At 42.0% G+C, this 14958-nt stretch overlaps 1 protein-coding gene across 2 annotated transcripts; it reads left to right on the top strand.

Annotated features, from left to right (window-relative positions):
* Positions 1–1336: 1336 nt before the first annotated feature.
* si:dkey-195m11.11 lies at positions 1337–14532 on the top strand. Of its 2 annotated transcripts, none has more exons than XM_046310017.1 (8): positions 1337–1415; positions 2760–2810; positions 4478–4780; positions 8394–8714; positions 9215–9535; positions 9953–10077; positions 13677–13857; positions 14071–14532. In XM_046310017.1, exons 1-8 carry the CDS (start codon positions 1394–1396, stop codon positions 14304–14306), a joined length of 1560 nt encoding a protein of 519 aa, XP_046165973.1. In that variant the 5' UTR covers positions 1337–1393; the 3' UTR covers positions 14307–14532. The 2 variants fall into 2 exon arrangements, with proteins under 2 accessions (XP_046165973.1, XP_046165974.1); XM_046310018.1 differs by lacking the exon at positions 1337–1415 and adding an exon at positions 1941–2026.
* The last annotated feature ends 426 nt before the right edge of the window (positions 14533–14958 follow it).

Here is a 14958-nt window from a genome sequence, read left to right on the forward strand (position 1 = left end):
ATGACTGTGTGGATGTGTGTGGAACATGTTAGGTCTTTAGTGATGTGGACGCCAAGGAACTTGAAGCTCTCAACCCACTCCACAACAGTCCCGTCAATGTGGATGGGGATGTGCTCTCCCCACTTTCTCCTATAGTCCACGATCAGCCCCTTGCTCTTACTGACATTGAGGGAGAGGTTATCATCCTGGCACAACACTGTGAAGTCTCTGACCTCCTCCCCGTAGGCTGACTCATTGCCGTTGTTGATCAGGCCAAGCATCATCGTGTCCACAGCAAACTTGATGATGGTGTTGGAGTCATGCGTGGCCGTGCAGTCGTGGGTGACCAGGGAGTACAGGAGGGGACTAAGCACACACCTCTGAGAGACCCCCGTGTTGAGGGTCAGCGTGGCAGAAGTGTTGTTGCCTACCCTCACCTCCTGGGGCTGGCCTGTCAGGAAGTCCAGGCTCCAGTTGCCGTGGGAGGAGTTCAGTCCCAGGGTTCCTAACTTGATGAAGAGCTTGGAGGGGATTATAGTGTTGAACACTGAGCTGTAGTCTATGAACAGCAATCTCACATAGTTACTGTATTTCCCCTCTTGTCCAGGTGGGAGAGGGCAGTGTGAAGTGCAGTTGAGATTGCGTGGATCTGTGGATCTGTTGGAGCAGTTATGCGAATTGGACTGGGTCTAGGGTGTTGTGTGTCATGACAAAGAATTTTACAGTCTACATCTCAACTGTGTTACAAATTGCAATGAGGGTATTGTTTTGTTCAGACAGTTCAGTGTATTGCTTTTTTTGATTCCTTACCTAGTGTTGCACAAGTACTTCGTAGGCCAGATGCAAGTTGTGGTATTTTAGTCCGAATGTGAGTTGTTGTGATATCATATCGAAGCAGAGGTTGAAGCTCTCAAAGGAAAGCAGAACAACACTGCCCTCTTGTGGAAAACAATGAGCAATGGTATAATCCATATTGCCTCATTTCTAACAGAGTGAAGAAGCCTTATCCAGGGGTTATTGTGTTGTAAATTGAATGATCAATTTGTAAAAATCATCATATCCATGAAAAAAAACGTTTGTGCCAACATTTTGTTAAATCCCATCATCAGATGTGAATATTTCTTGACAAGAAAGTCAAACTAATAAAACAATATCCGAAACCATTCTAGTTACAATGATCAATGACTGGATAAACAAGTGTAAAAATGTTACACTGGCTTCATAATTCAATATGTGCTGAATTAATCTGGTATTCGATTCCTCCAACAGCTCGAACTCTGTGAATAACAACGTTTCTAGTATTATGTAAAGTACTGACAGTTTGTGTGGGAAGTTCAGATCTTCCCCATTTGCTATTGCTCAAATACATTTTCTGGAATTTATTGACCAGTTATTATCGTCAGTTTCATTCACCATGGCGATGCTCAGCGTAACAGGTACATTTTTACGTATGGCAATACATCTAAAGAGTATTTGTTCAATATGGACATTTATATGGATGGACATTTATTTTTTAAACAATTAACCACAATGCTGAGGACTGTTTAAATGTGAACATTTATAATTTTGTAAACTTTCATTCATATGTAAAGGGTTTGATTGAATATAAAAATGACAGCTTTCAGTGCATTCATATTTACAAATACTTATTTATCCTACAGTATATAAGTATACATACATTGTACATGTACTGTCTTACAGCATGAACATAAACAGCACAAATTAACTTTGTTGGCACCCCATTATTCTTTGTCGGCACTTAATTTACAAAGCATTTTTACAAAACTTTTTATATCTTTAAATAATGACCTTTTATATACAGTGAAGTCTAAAAGTATTTGGACAGTGACAAGTGTTGTTGTTTTAGCTTTGTGCAGACTTTAATTTGAACCGTTTCGAAATTACGGGTATTTTTCTACATGCCCCCTCATTTTAGGGAACCAAAGAATTTGGTTTGTGGTGGTAAATAGACAGCTATGAAGGTTATAGATGAAAACTCTTGGTAAATAGTGTGGTCTACAGTTTGACATGAGATACGCTACCTCGGGTGAGCAAAACCTTGAGACTTCCTAAGATTTCTACAAACTTGTTTTGGCTGCGTTTCTGATTATTTTGTGCCCAACAGAAATTAATGGTAAATATTGTATTGTGTAATTTTGTAATAACTTTTATTGTAAATAAGAATAGGATATGTTTCTGAACACCTCTACAATAACGTGGCTGCTACTATGATTACAGATAATCCTGAATTAATTGTGGATAATGATGAGTGACAAACTTGAAGGCATAAATATCATACATCCCCAAACAATGCTATCATTCCTTGTTATTGGTAATGTCTTGGGGTATGATCTTTGTGCCTCTGTAAGTTTGTAGAGTCACTAGCTTGATGTAGTCATTGTGAGCTAGGAATAGGGGGACCAAGTAGTAAACTTTTGACTACTTTAATAGACATATTTAAGTGAATTGTCCAAATTGTTTTTTTTTGTTTGGGGGGGGGGTACCATCAAATTAAAGCTGACAGTCTGCATTTTGTATCATTTCAAATCCAAAGTGCTTGAGCACAGAGCCAAAACAACAAATGTATCACGGTCCAAATCCTTTTTGGACCTCTCTGTTTATTTATCATTTGTTTTTCTATTCAACAGATCGGTGTGATCAGAATATATGTTTACAGTCAGTGTATGGTTAAAGAATATTCACTATCAGTAAGTTGTGGGGTGGGAAGTTGAAGCAGTTACACAACACCAAAATGTCTCTTTCCTCTCCTTCTCACCCAGTGCTCACCATCTTGTGGCTTGGGCAGTCAGCCAGGGTGGTTTGGACTCAGGGTAAGCATGCTCTCTCTTGCATATTTCCAAATGTGCTTGTTAAAACTGGTTGTTTCTCTCCATACATAGTTTGTATGTAAATGAATCCATGTTCCCGGTGTGAGAGAGAACCAGGCGCATTATGTACAGTATTATACGTTATGTATCGTTAGTAGAGTATCACTGAAGAACATGTCATTATGTTCATAATGTAGCTGACAGCAGTAGTCAGCAGTAGTCAGACAGCAGACATACAGCGCACTATAAGTAGGGCCAGTTGTTTTGGTTGATTTTTATGGGTTAATTTTATTTACAAGCATTATTCACTAGGCTCGCTGTATGTATAAAATGTTATTTACCTGACACAAGCGGTCTCCAATAAATCATTGTCTGGTTGTGTGTGAGTGTTTGGTGGGGGAATCGCCTAAAGCTTACCATATACATCCCAGTCGAAATAGTTCGCATATATTATGACATATATATTATGACATATTTTTGTGACGTTTTTGTGGGTTTTGGTCTTTGGCTGGGTTTTCTCGGCTTTCTTGAGGCAAGTTGAATTTCGATAGCCAAAGTTTACTCCCCTCTGTTGGTGATTGGTCAACAGTTGGAGTGGAAACTATGGACGGGATTCTTAAATTAAGTGTTTTTTTGTTTTTTTTTCATTCAACGAGAGACGACTAATTTTCATGTCAATGTTTTCACTTTAGAAATGCTCCACCAAACATCTTAGTTAGATGTCAAATTGTGCGACTAAGACCTCCTTGTCAAAAACATCCAAATGAATGACCGATTTCTTGATTTAATTCTGACTATTGGTGTTTATGGGAGACACACTCAGTTAAGTTCGCACAACTTTATTTTCGCCATAAGCGCAAGTGTAAAACAGTACAGTGAAATGTTTAACCTTGAGACCTCTTTCCAACAATGCAATGGTAATAATATTATACATAATATTGATTGGAGACAGCTTGTGTCAATTAAATAAAATTTCATAGGATTTTGAATTTGCAGCAAACCTAGTGGATAATGATGGAAATACCGAACATTAAAAAAATAAACAACTGGGGTTGTAGAAACGCTAGTTTTAGTTGCAAAATGAATTGCAACTGTTTGGAGTAATGATTACACCCCTGGCTGCAACTATAACACAGGAAAACAGCTTGTAACAGTTTCCCTTAATAATGTTGTATACTTTGCATTGTATCAGAATATCCTTCTGTAAAGCAACATCCTCTTCACAAGTCATGTGAAGTGTTGTGATTAACTGGAGAGCTGTAGTGTGGTCACCTATGTAGCAAGCATCAGTGTAAAGGGTTTCATAAAAGTTTTGCAAGGCTGGATCCATCTAACACTATGAAATGTGAAAATCCTGCAACCGAGTACTTTTGCATAGCACTGTGTAACCCACAGGCAATATGATGTATTGGAAAACAAGGTTTGTGTGTGTGTGTGTGTGTGATAGGCGGTTCTTTGGACTTTAATTGGGGAGGATGGGATCTTAGTAATGGCTGGAACAGAATAAATGGAATCGAACACGACAAACACAAGGTTTCCATGTGTTTGATACCGTTGCATTCACTGCATTCTAGCCATTATTATGAGCTACCCTCCCATCAGCAGCCTCCTGTGGTGTGTGTGTTGCTGTACCTTTGTAGTGATTGCACACTTTTCTCACTCTTCCACAGGCCCTCTTCCAGCCCCCTCACTCTCTTTCTACCGCCCCCGTTTCGCCAGCAACATCCAACTTTTCTCAGACGTGGAGCTGATCTGCACACTTCCGACAAACGTTAGATTGCCAATAACTGTCTCTTTTAGCTGGGACAACCAATCCCTCTCTGCAATACATTCCCTCACTATACAAAACAGAGATAATGTCAGGTTCACCACGAAAGCCATTGCAGCCAATGAGGGGATCTACGTATGCTGGTACAATGCCAGCAATACTGGAGACGTGTCGGGGAAAAGCAATCCAGCCAACCTTACCATCTGTAAGTGTGTCATAATGTCTAACTCTCTTATTACAGATCATCATGAGGGCATACAAATGTAATGTTTAACGGGTGCCCCTCTTCACTTAAAAAAATTGAAATAAACTTCCAGTAAAGAGATACACAACTTCCTCTCAGATTGTGGTTGAACTATGCCTCTTTTAGTCTCCCCAAGAGACAAACGCTACGTGTTGAACTAAGGTTGCTACAGTATTTTAGTTTCAGGATTAGTTGTGCATTATTTGTTTGCGAGCCTCGCGGTCGTCAGTTGAATGGCGTTTCCTCCAACACATTCGTGCAGCTGGCTTCCGTGTTAAGCGGGCGGGTATTAAAGAAGCGCCGTTTGGCGTGTTATGTTTCGGAGGACGCATGACTCGACCTTCGCCTCCCGAGCCCGTTGGGGAGTTGCAGCGATGAGACAAGATCGAAATTGGGGAGTAAAAGGGGTTAAAATGGAATCAGTAAAACATTACAGGCCTTACAGATAATTATTATGGCAGCATTGCAACAAAGACACATAATTTAATGCTCACCTACAAATTACCGCTGGATTTCTTAACACGCTACTAACGGAGATTACGTTCCCTACTAACGGAGATTACGTTCCCTACTAACGGAGATTACGTTCCCTACTAACGGAGATTACGTTCCCTACTAACGGAGATTACGTTCCCTACTAACGGAGATTACGTTCCCTACTAACGGAGATTACGTTCCCTACTAACGGAGATTACGTTCCCTACTAACGGAGATTACGTTCCCTACTAACGGAGATTACGTTCCCTACTAACGGAGATTACGTTCCTACTAACGGAGATTACGTTCCCTACTAACGGAGATTACGTTCCCTACTAACGGAGATTACGTTCCCTACTAACGGAGATTACGTTCCCTACTAACGGAGATTACGTTCCCTACTAACGGAGATTACGTTCCCTACTAACGGAGATTACGTTCCCTACTAACGGAGATTACGTTCCCTACTAACGGAGATTACGTTCCCTACTAACGGAGATTACGTTCCCTACTAACGGAGATTACGTTCCCTACTAACGGAGATTACGTTCCCTACTAACGGAGATTACGTTCCCTACTAACGGAGATTACGTTCCCTACTAACGGAGATTACGTTCCGACCTAAAATAACCTCGCCTGAGGACTCACATTATTCTGTCATTCGCTACATAACTTAGACTGCCATCATTGAAGTTGCCCTAAACCCTCTCAAATATAAAGATTAAAATAGTCCGATGACAATACTTAGCAGAGGGCAAAATCGTCTTGAAAAATGTTGGTTGCAATCAGGACTAAAAGACAGAGGAAGAGGTGAAGCAAGAGAGTTTACGCTGCCCAAAACCTGTTAAGCAGATCGCTCATTATTAAGCTAGTGAGGAGTTTTTGTATGGGGGACAATGCGAGAATGTCGAATTTAGTCAAGACGAAAATGTATTGCTGTTTTGATATGTGAGCCTTATTTGATCTCGTAGAAGTTTTGTAATGTTTAGGTTCTTACGAGTGTACTGATATGCACTCACCGGACAGTTTATTAGGTACAACCATTTGGTACTGGGTCGGACCCCCCTTTGCCTCCAGAACAGCCTGGAAATGTTCCACGGGGATGTTGTTCCATGCTAACATAATGGCATCACGCAGTTGCTGCAGATTCTTTTTTTTTACCTTTATTTATCCAGGCAAGTCAGTTAAGAACACATTCTTATTTTCAATGACGGCCTGGGAACAGTGGGTTAACTGCCTGTTCAGGGGCAGAACGACAGATTTGCACCTTGTCAGCTCGGGGGTTTGAACTCGCAACCTTCCGGTTACTAGTCCAACGCTCTAACCACTAGGCTACGCTGCCGCCCCAAGATTGGACGGCAGCACATTCACGCTACAAACATCCCATTCCGTCTCATCTCAAAGAGGCTCTATTGGGTTGAGGTCTGGGGACTGCGCAGGCCACTCAAGTAAACTGAACTCTTTCCACTCCAGTGTTGGTGATCATGTGCCCACTGGAGCCCCTTCTTTTTTTATAGCTGATAGTTGTGCATCTCGGTGTAGTCGTCTGCTGCAATAGCCCATTAGCGTCAAAGATCGACAAGTGGTGTGTTCCCGAGATGCCGTTATGCACGCCACTGTTGCACTGCACCATTGTCTTTTTGTTGCCCGCCCGTTAGCTTGCACGATTCTTGCTCAAAGAACCTTAGGTCACTTGTTTTGCCCTTTCTAACTGTAGCTGAATGCCTTGACGCTTGTCAGCCTGCTTTATATAGCAAGCCGCGGCCACGTGTCTCACTTTCTGTAGGAGAGATCCATTACGGTGAACGGGGTGATGTGCGTCATAAACTGGTCGGTGAGTGTGATGCACGTGACATCCCGGGAACTTTGAGAAAAAGCACTTTATATCGGCGTTCGAGGCGGTCTATGCATATTCATGAGGCTAGCATAGCATCTCACTCTCCATTGAATACAGGCGGTTGACGTCAACATCCTTTGAGTATTCCCAAAAATTATGAAAATAACGAGAAGTATCCACCAACGCAAAGAGAGGAATAGGCGAGGGCTTGACAGCCCGCCGTTCCACTCTGTGGACAACAAACCCTATTGCCAGGGCAGAGACACAAGCTTCTTGGCATTATATCCAGTGTCTCTGATGAAAGATAAAAAGACATCCATGTGAAGGCTGTCACGACCTGATCTGTTTCACCTGTCTTTATGCTTGTCTCCGCCCCCCCCTCTAGGTGTCGCCCCATCTTCCCCATTATCCCCTGTGTATTTATACCTGTGTTTTCTGTCTGTTGCCAGTTCATCTCGTTTGTTCAAGCCTACCAGCATTTTGTCTCAGCTCCTGGTTGGCCCTAGTCTCTCTTTTCTCGTCCTCCTGGTTTTCGACATTTGCCAGTCCTGACCCTGTTCCCACCCGCCTGACCACTGCCTGCCTCTGAGCCTTCCTGCCATCCTGTACCTTTGCTCCGCCTCCGGATTACTGACCTCTGCCTGACCTGACCCTGAGCCTGCCTGTCGTCTTGTACCTGCCGTCTTGTGCCTCCGCTCTAGATTATCGACCCCCGCCTGCCTTGACCTGTCGTTTGCCTGCCCCTGCGGTTACAATAAACATTGTTACTTCACACATTCTGCACTTGGGTCGTACCTCGATCCCCGATAAAGGCGCTTACAGGTGGGCCGCGGTAACTTGCAAAGGTCTCATAGACTTAGTGGGGGTAGGAAGGCAGGCAGCCAAAACGCAAGTAGTTTTGCAAGCGGCGCAGTTCACGGAGCTCGCACCCGTGAGCGGCGCTGTTGGCTCGGACGCTCGAGGCGCCAAAAAATGAAATTAGCTGAAGTTTTGAGCGGCCGCCGCACATGGTTGACCAATGAGTAGAATTGTATTGATGGTTTAACGAGAGATCAGCTGTCAATCAAGTGGCCATTACCAGTCGTCGCAATAAGGCTTGAATCGATCCCTGAGTCATTATGATTACTGAAATCTACAAAGAAAGAAATAGCCAAGAGAGAAAGACTTAAAGAGAACTGTCCATCAATAAATGTATTACATTCACTGTCCTATCTCTCTGACTCTCTTATATCTTTCCATCTGTCTTCGACACTCGAATAGCCTCTCTTCCAGTGCCAATTTTGGTGGTGCCCGCCTTCATACCCATTGGAGGAAACTACACCATCAGCTGCCAAACTACCACCCGCTTCCCCAACAGAACCCTGGCCCTTTACAACAGACAGCTGCCTGTTACTGTGGGAAACGAGATCTTTAAGTTTACGGGGTCAGCGGCCCTTCTTGACAGCCACGATTCCATCACACTGACCAAGTGGCTAGTGGACAGCACAGAAAACTTCGAGTTTGTCTGCAGACTAGAGATTGTGGACTTCAACCAGCATATTTACCTCTCTCCTCCTTCCAGTTCCCTCCCAGCTATTGCAGGTTGGTGTATGAGCTCAGGAAGAGTTAATAGTCAATAAGCCTACAGCAATAATGCTGTGTTGTACTGTAATATAATGTGTTGGCAGTCTGCAGGCACTGACCAGCGTCCAGTAAAAAGCATGAGCTGACGCCCAACCAAAAACTGTTTCTAGAGGTGCTAACTAAGGGAGAGTAAACTTGAAAAAACATGAAAGAAAGTCAATACCTGTATATTCTCCCAGCAATTTAATGACGAAGGAAAGTCACACGGTCATGTACTGTATGTTCACAACAATTTACTGGGTAAACAAACGTTTCGGCACTCAGTGCCCTCTTCAAGAAGTCAATGCGTGCGGAAACGTCGGTTTACCAGTACATTTTATGTGAGTATTCAGTATATGACTGTGTGACCTTCCTTCTTTATTTGTTATACTGTATATGACCAGATTCAAATTACTAACTAAAAAGTCACTTGTTGAATATGTAATATGTCCTCTGACTCTCCACCCCGCTTCTCGCAGAGGAGGCGCCTATCCGTCTTGTGCCCCAGTATCAGGGCTCCAAGTGTCTGGGACAACTGGAGGTGCGGGTCAGAGGCAGCTGGGGCCCTGTGTGCCAACAGATAGAAAGCTGGAACCGGGCAATGGGTATCGTGGTTTGTCGAGAGCTGGGCTGTGGGACACTATCTTCCGTCTCGACGAAGCAAGACTACAACCATAAGGTTGACTTCTCCATCGGTTCCATATTGTGCAGAGGAAGCGAGGGACGACTCAGGGAGTGTCAGATTGATGCGGTGCAGCCCCTTTGTAACTCAAGGAAGGGGGTGAAGATGGTTTGCTCAGGTGGGAGAGAGTGCATTCTTCATGTTGGTTGGTGTTAATTCTGTACAACTCTTTAACAGGTTGTTGGTTGTTAAATTGCCGTCAGTGCAGGGTTTTTCCCAATCCTGGTCCTGGAGATCCAAAGGTCTGCACATGTTTGTTTATAGCCCACCACTAATTTAGCGGATTCAACTTAAAAACTGCTCATCAAGCTTTTGATAAATTGAATCAGGTGTTTTAATGTTGGTCATGAAAAAATAAATTCACCCCTTTGGGTCCCCAGGATTGGGTAACACTCTGTAAAGGCGTTACCTAATGTTTTGTGACACTGTTTTGACCAGATACTTGTATTTTGAAGAGTTTTTCATTTTTATATTTTGTATGGATTATTTTTTTTTGGTCTGGATTATTTTTCTAATCCTCTTCCTCTGCCTGTAGATGCTCTGCCAACTACTAAGATCTCAGTCACAGGCTACAGAGAGGTATCGAGAGTCGACATCAGTGATGAGCACTCGTTGGAATTGTCCTGCATGTTCAATGCCCCTTGGTTTGGTACGGAAAAGGTAACACTGTAGCTTCCTATAATACTAGTACGCTAACAGTGAAACTGAGATAAATGGCTTTAAAGTTTTTTTTAAAGTTTTTTTTTTGCTAACCAGCCAAATAAGTTGTAGGTAGATAAGTGAGAATGCAGTGATGTATCATCTTATTATTGAAGTCATTCTTATGCACATCAACCATGCCCACTAATCTGACCTCTGAACCATAAAATGCTATTACTGCACTCTGCTAATTTATGACCTTAAAACCTCTTCAGGATCACACCCTTTTTTCAATTTTCGCCTAAAATGACCAACCCAAATCTAACTGCCTGTAACTAAGGATATGCATATTCTTGGTACCATTTTAAAGGAAACACTTTGAAGTTTGTGGAAATGTGAAAGGAATGTAGGAGAATATAACACAATAGATCTGGTAAAAGATCATAAAAAGAAAAAAACAAATGTTTTTTTTGTACCATCTTTGGATGGATGCAAGAGAAAGGCAATCATGTATTATTTCAGCCCAGCTGTAATTTAGATTTTGGCCACTAGATGACATCATTGTATGCGCAAAGTGTTAGACTGATCCAATGAACCATTGCATTTCTGTAAAAAAAAAGTGTCAAAAGACTGCCCAAATGTGCCTAATTGGTTTATTAAGAACTTTTCATGTTCAAAATTGTGCACTCTACAATAGCATGGTATTGCGGCAGGTAGCCTAGTGGTTAGAGTGTTGGACTAGTAACCGAAAGGTTGCAAGATTGAATCCCTGAGCTGACAAGGTAGAAATCTGTCATTCTGCCACTTGAACAAGGCAGTTAACCCACTGTTCCTAGGTCGTCATTGAAAATAAGAATTTGTTCTTAACTGACTTGACTAGTTAAAGAAAGGTAAAAAAAGAAAAAAATATTATTATTTCACTGTAATAGCTACTGTAAATTGGACAGTGCCATTAGATTAACAAGAATTTAAACTTTCTGCCAATATCAGATATGTCTATGTCCTATGAAATTTTCTTGTTACTTACAACCTCAAGCTAATCGCATTAGCCTATGTTAGTCCCGCAGAGGACCCACCGATAAACAACTATATGGGTAATGCAAAGGCAAAGTGCAGTATCTACAATCTAACTGTATTTTCCTGTTTGATGGAAACCATTTGAGAGGTCTAACTTTACTGAACAAAAATATAAACACAACATGCAACAATATCAACGATTTTACTGAGTTTCAGTTCATATAAGGAAATCGGTCAATTTAAATAAATTCATTAGGCCCTAATGTATGGATTTCACATGACTGGGAATGCAGATATTCATCTGTTGGTCACAAATACCTTGAGTAATTGGCAGGGGCGTCAGTACCTAGTGTATCTGGTGTGACCAGTAACCAGTCAGTATCTGGTTGTGACCACCATTTGTCTCAAGCGGCGCGACATCTCCTTCTCATAGAGTTGATCAGGCTGTTGATTATGGCCTGTGGAATGTTGTCCCACTCATCTTCAATGGTTGTGCAAAGTTTTCTGGACATTGCCGGGAACTGGAACAAGCTGTCGTACAAGTTGATCCAGACCATTCCAAACATGCTCAATGGGTGACAAGTCTGGCGAGTATGCAGGCCATGAATTATCTGGGACATTTTCAGCTTTCAGGAATTGTGTACAGATCCTTGCGACATGGGGAGGTGCATTACCATGCTGAAACATGAGGTGATAGTGAAAATAGGCCTCAGGATCTCATCACGGTATATCTGTGCATTCAAATTGCTATCGATAAAGTGCAATTGTGTTTGTTGTCCGTAGCTTATGCCTGCCCATACCATAACCCCACCGCCACCATGGGGCACTCTGTTCACAACTTTGACATCAGCAAACAGCTCACCCACACAACTCCATACATGTGTTCTGTGGTTGTGAGGCCAGTTGGACGTACTGCAAAATCCTATAAAATTACATAAGGCGGCTTATGGTAGAGAACATTGCATTCTCTGACAACAGCTCTGGTGGAAATTCCTGCAGTTGGCATGCCAATTGCACGCTCCGTCAACTTGAATACATCTGTGGCGTTGTGTGACTGCACATCAGAGAGTGGCATTTTATTGTCCCAGCACAAGGTGCACCTATTTAATGATCATGGTGTTTAATCAACTTTTTGATGGGCCACACCTGTCAGGTGGATGGAGTATCTTGGCAAAGAAAAAATGTTCACTAACAGGGATGGTAACACATTTATGCACATTTCGGGGATATTTTATTTCAGCTCATGAAACAATGGGACCAACACTTTACATGTTGCATTTATATGTTTGTTCAGTGCACAGTCCAACTCTATTTAATGGTTTTATGTAGTTATCTTTTCATGTTTTGAATTTTGTATTGTAGTAACCCTCATAACCATTTTTTTGTCAAAAGGTAAGGACTATTTTCATCACGCAGAATAATTATACCTCAAACATATATTTGACTTTGTGCAATATCTACAATCTAAATGTGTGTATCCAACTTTCTTGTTGTTTTTTCTGTTTGACTTTGTATGGTCATTTATTTGACATAGGGGTCATAGGTCAAATCAGTTGTCATGATTTCTATGCATAAAAAAATCCCTTTATAATAAGATAATACAAAGTGCATTATTACTTATCTACACCATATTGGCTGGACAGCAAATAAATGTTGTAGACATTTTTCTCAGTTTCACTGTTTGCATAGTTACTGCAGTTTGCCTGTGTATGGCAGAGTTGGTAAATGCTGTCAAAACATAATTGAACAAAGCCAAAGTGCAGTAACTTCTGTTACTGCTGTTTGTGTTATGCAGGTGAATGAGGACCCAAAAGCGACTTGGCGAAAACAGAGTCTTTATTCCAGCAAAGGAAATTGGCAATACTCCTAGACAAATCAGAGCAGAAAACAAAACATAAAAAACTAATTCCACTCGTAGTGACGAGGACAGACTGGAGACTCGACCATAAACTGTAGGTTGCCTCGGGAAGGCACCGACCGTAGCAGACTCAGACACCTGCTCACACGCAGCATCTGAGGGAAACAAGACACGACAGGGCGAGACAAAGACACAGCACGGCGAACAATATACAAGGATCCGACAGGACAGAAACGGAAAACAAGGGGAGAAATAGGGACTCTAATCAGAGGACAAGATAGGGAACAGGTGTGGAAAGACTAAATGAGTGAGTAGGAGAATGAGGAACAGCTGGGAGCAGGAACGGAACAATAGAGAGAGGAGAGAGAGGGAGGGAGAGAGAGAGGGATAGAAAAAGGGAACGAACCTAATAAGACCAGCAGGGGGAAACGAACAGAAGGGAAAGCATAATGACAAGACATATATGACAAAACATGACAGTTTGCCTTGGTTTTTACTTGGATTTTGCAGTTACTGCATATTTCACACTCCATGTTCTCTGAAACTGAACGTAATTGAACCAGGACACTTTGTCACACGATAAAACACATACTATAAAGCCTGATTTCAGTCTTACCTACATTTTGACCAAAAGTGTAGTTACTGCATGTTTGCCTTTGTAGGGCAGAGTACTGGTGGTATGCAAGTACTGTATAACGTCAACAACAACTCAATTTGTGATGTTTCTTCTCGTCATTTTACTCAGCTTTCCATGGACTTGACGAGGGTCTCCGTAGATTCGTACATTAACACAATCGACAACGTGCAAATCGCCTCAGGAGAGGAGATGAGGACCATGCTTCATGCGCCTGTCTTATCAGGAGAGTATGCCTGTAGAATTAGAGGGTCTGAACAGACTGTGTCCTCAGTGAGGATCTTCGTGAGCAGTGAGTACCTATGTTTTCTCGCTTAACTAAAAGCAACTCCATCACTTGTATGGGTATTCACAGTATGTCCGCCTCTCCCCTACTCTGTACTGTAACCGATTGGTACAGTGCAATCTGCTTGCATGGCGATTGTCTGAATTATCTTACACTCCATACCCAATGCTCAGATTTCACAGTAACTCTTGTGTTCTCCTCTCCGTTCACTTTCAACAGAATGGTACAAACCAAATGTTGGACTCATCATCACGGCTCTCCTCACAACCGTATCTGGAGTAGCCATATTAGTGTATATGTGTGTCTATCGTGTCCAGAAGGGGGAGACAGCAAATGCTGTCACTTCTCAAGGGGTGTCCACAGCTGACCCAGAGGCCTCAGCAGGAATGGAGAGAGTGTCTAGAAACATGCAGGAAGCCCCGCCCGAAAATCTCCATATAATCCCTATGCAGTAAACTTTTTGTGTATTTACAATTAAATAAAACGTATGGGCCTGTCTAAAACGTCACCCTCAACCTTATATATAAGGTAGTGTCCTACTTTCTACCAGTCATGTGGCTCTGGTGAAGAAGTTGTGCACAGCCCACTGGGCACACACTGGTTAAATCAATGTTGTTTCCATGTCATTTCAGTGAAATTATGTTGAACCAACGTGGAATAAACGCTTAATTTACATCTGTGCCCAGTGGGGAGTTTGTCATTTGCCCTATAGGTGTTTCCTCACGAAACTAAAACAAAAAAATACCATGATTTTGGGGATTTTCACAAAAATTACTCCACGAACGTATTAATGTCCTAAAGTGGGTTCTCTGTTAGTTGTAACGTTATGGCCCATTTTATACAGAGAAATTGGCTTGGTAGGCAATGTAGCCAATCACAGCCCTCCTTGGACATCCTGCAAAGCACCAACACAGAGGGCAACCATTTTTTATACATTTTCACATTCACTGTGTTGGTGATGCTTACAAATTGGATCATAACTTTAAAAGTAGCAGGGATCCCACTCTTGAATGTTGATATGTCTGTAGAGCATATTATGTTCAACAATAAATAGAATACTTAGCTCAATCAAAAATGTGATATTTTCAATATGCACGTTTACATTTT

Source organism: Oncorhynchus gorbuscha, linkage group LG18 (genome assembly GCF_021184085.1).
Source record: "Oncorhynchus gorbuscha isolate QuinsamMale2020 ecotype Even-year linkage group LG18, OgorEven_v1.0, whole genome shotgun sequence".
In the NCBI taxonomy this organism is placed as follows: Eukaryota; Metazoa; Chordata; class Actinopteri; order Salmoniformes; family Salmonidae; genus Oncorhynchus; species Oncorhynchus gorbuscha.

Coding starts and splice junctions, on each gene's coding strand:
- si:dkey-195m11.11 (XM_046310017.1), top strand. CDS start 1,394: ATGGCGATGCTCAGCGTAACAG. Junction 4,781..8,393: donor TCCAGCCAACCTTACCATCT/GTAAGTGTGTCA, acceptor ACACTCGAATAG/CCTCTCTTCCAGTGCCAATT. Junction 9,536..9,952: donor GGTGAAGATGGTTTGCTCAG/GTGGGAGAGAGT, acceptor CTCTGCCTGTAG/ATGCTCTGCCAACTACTAAG.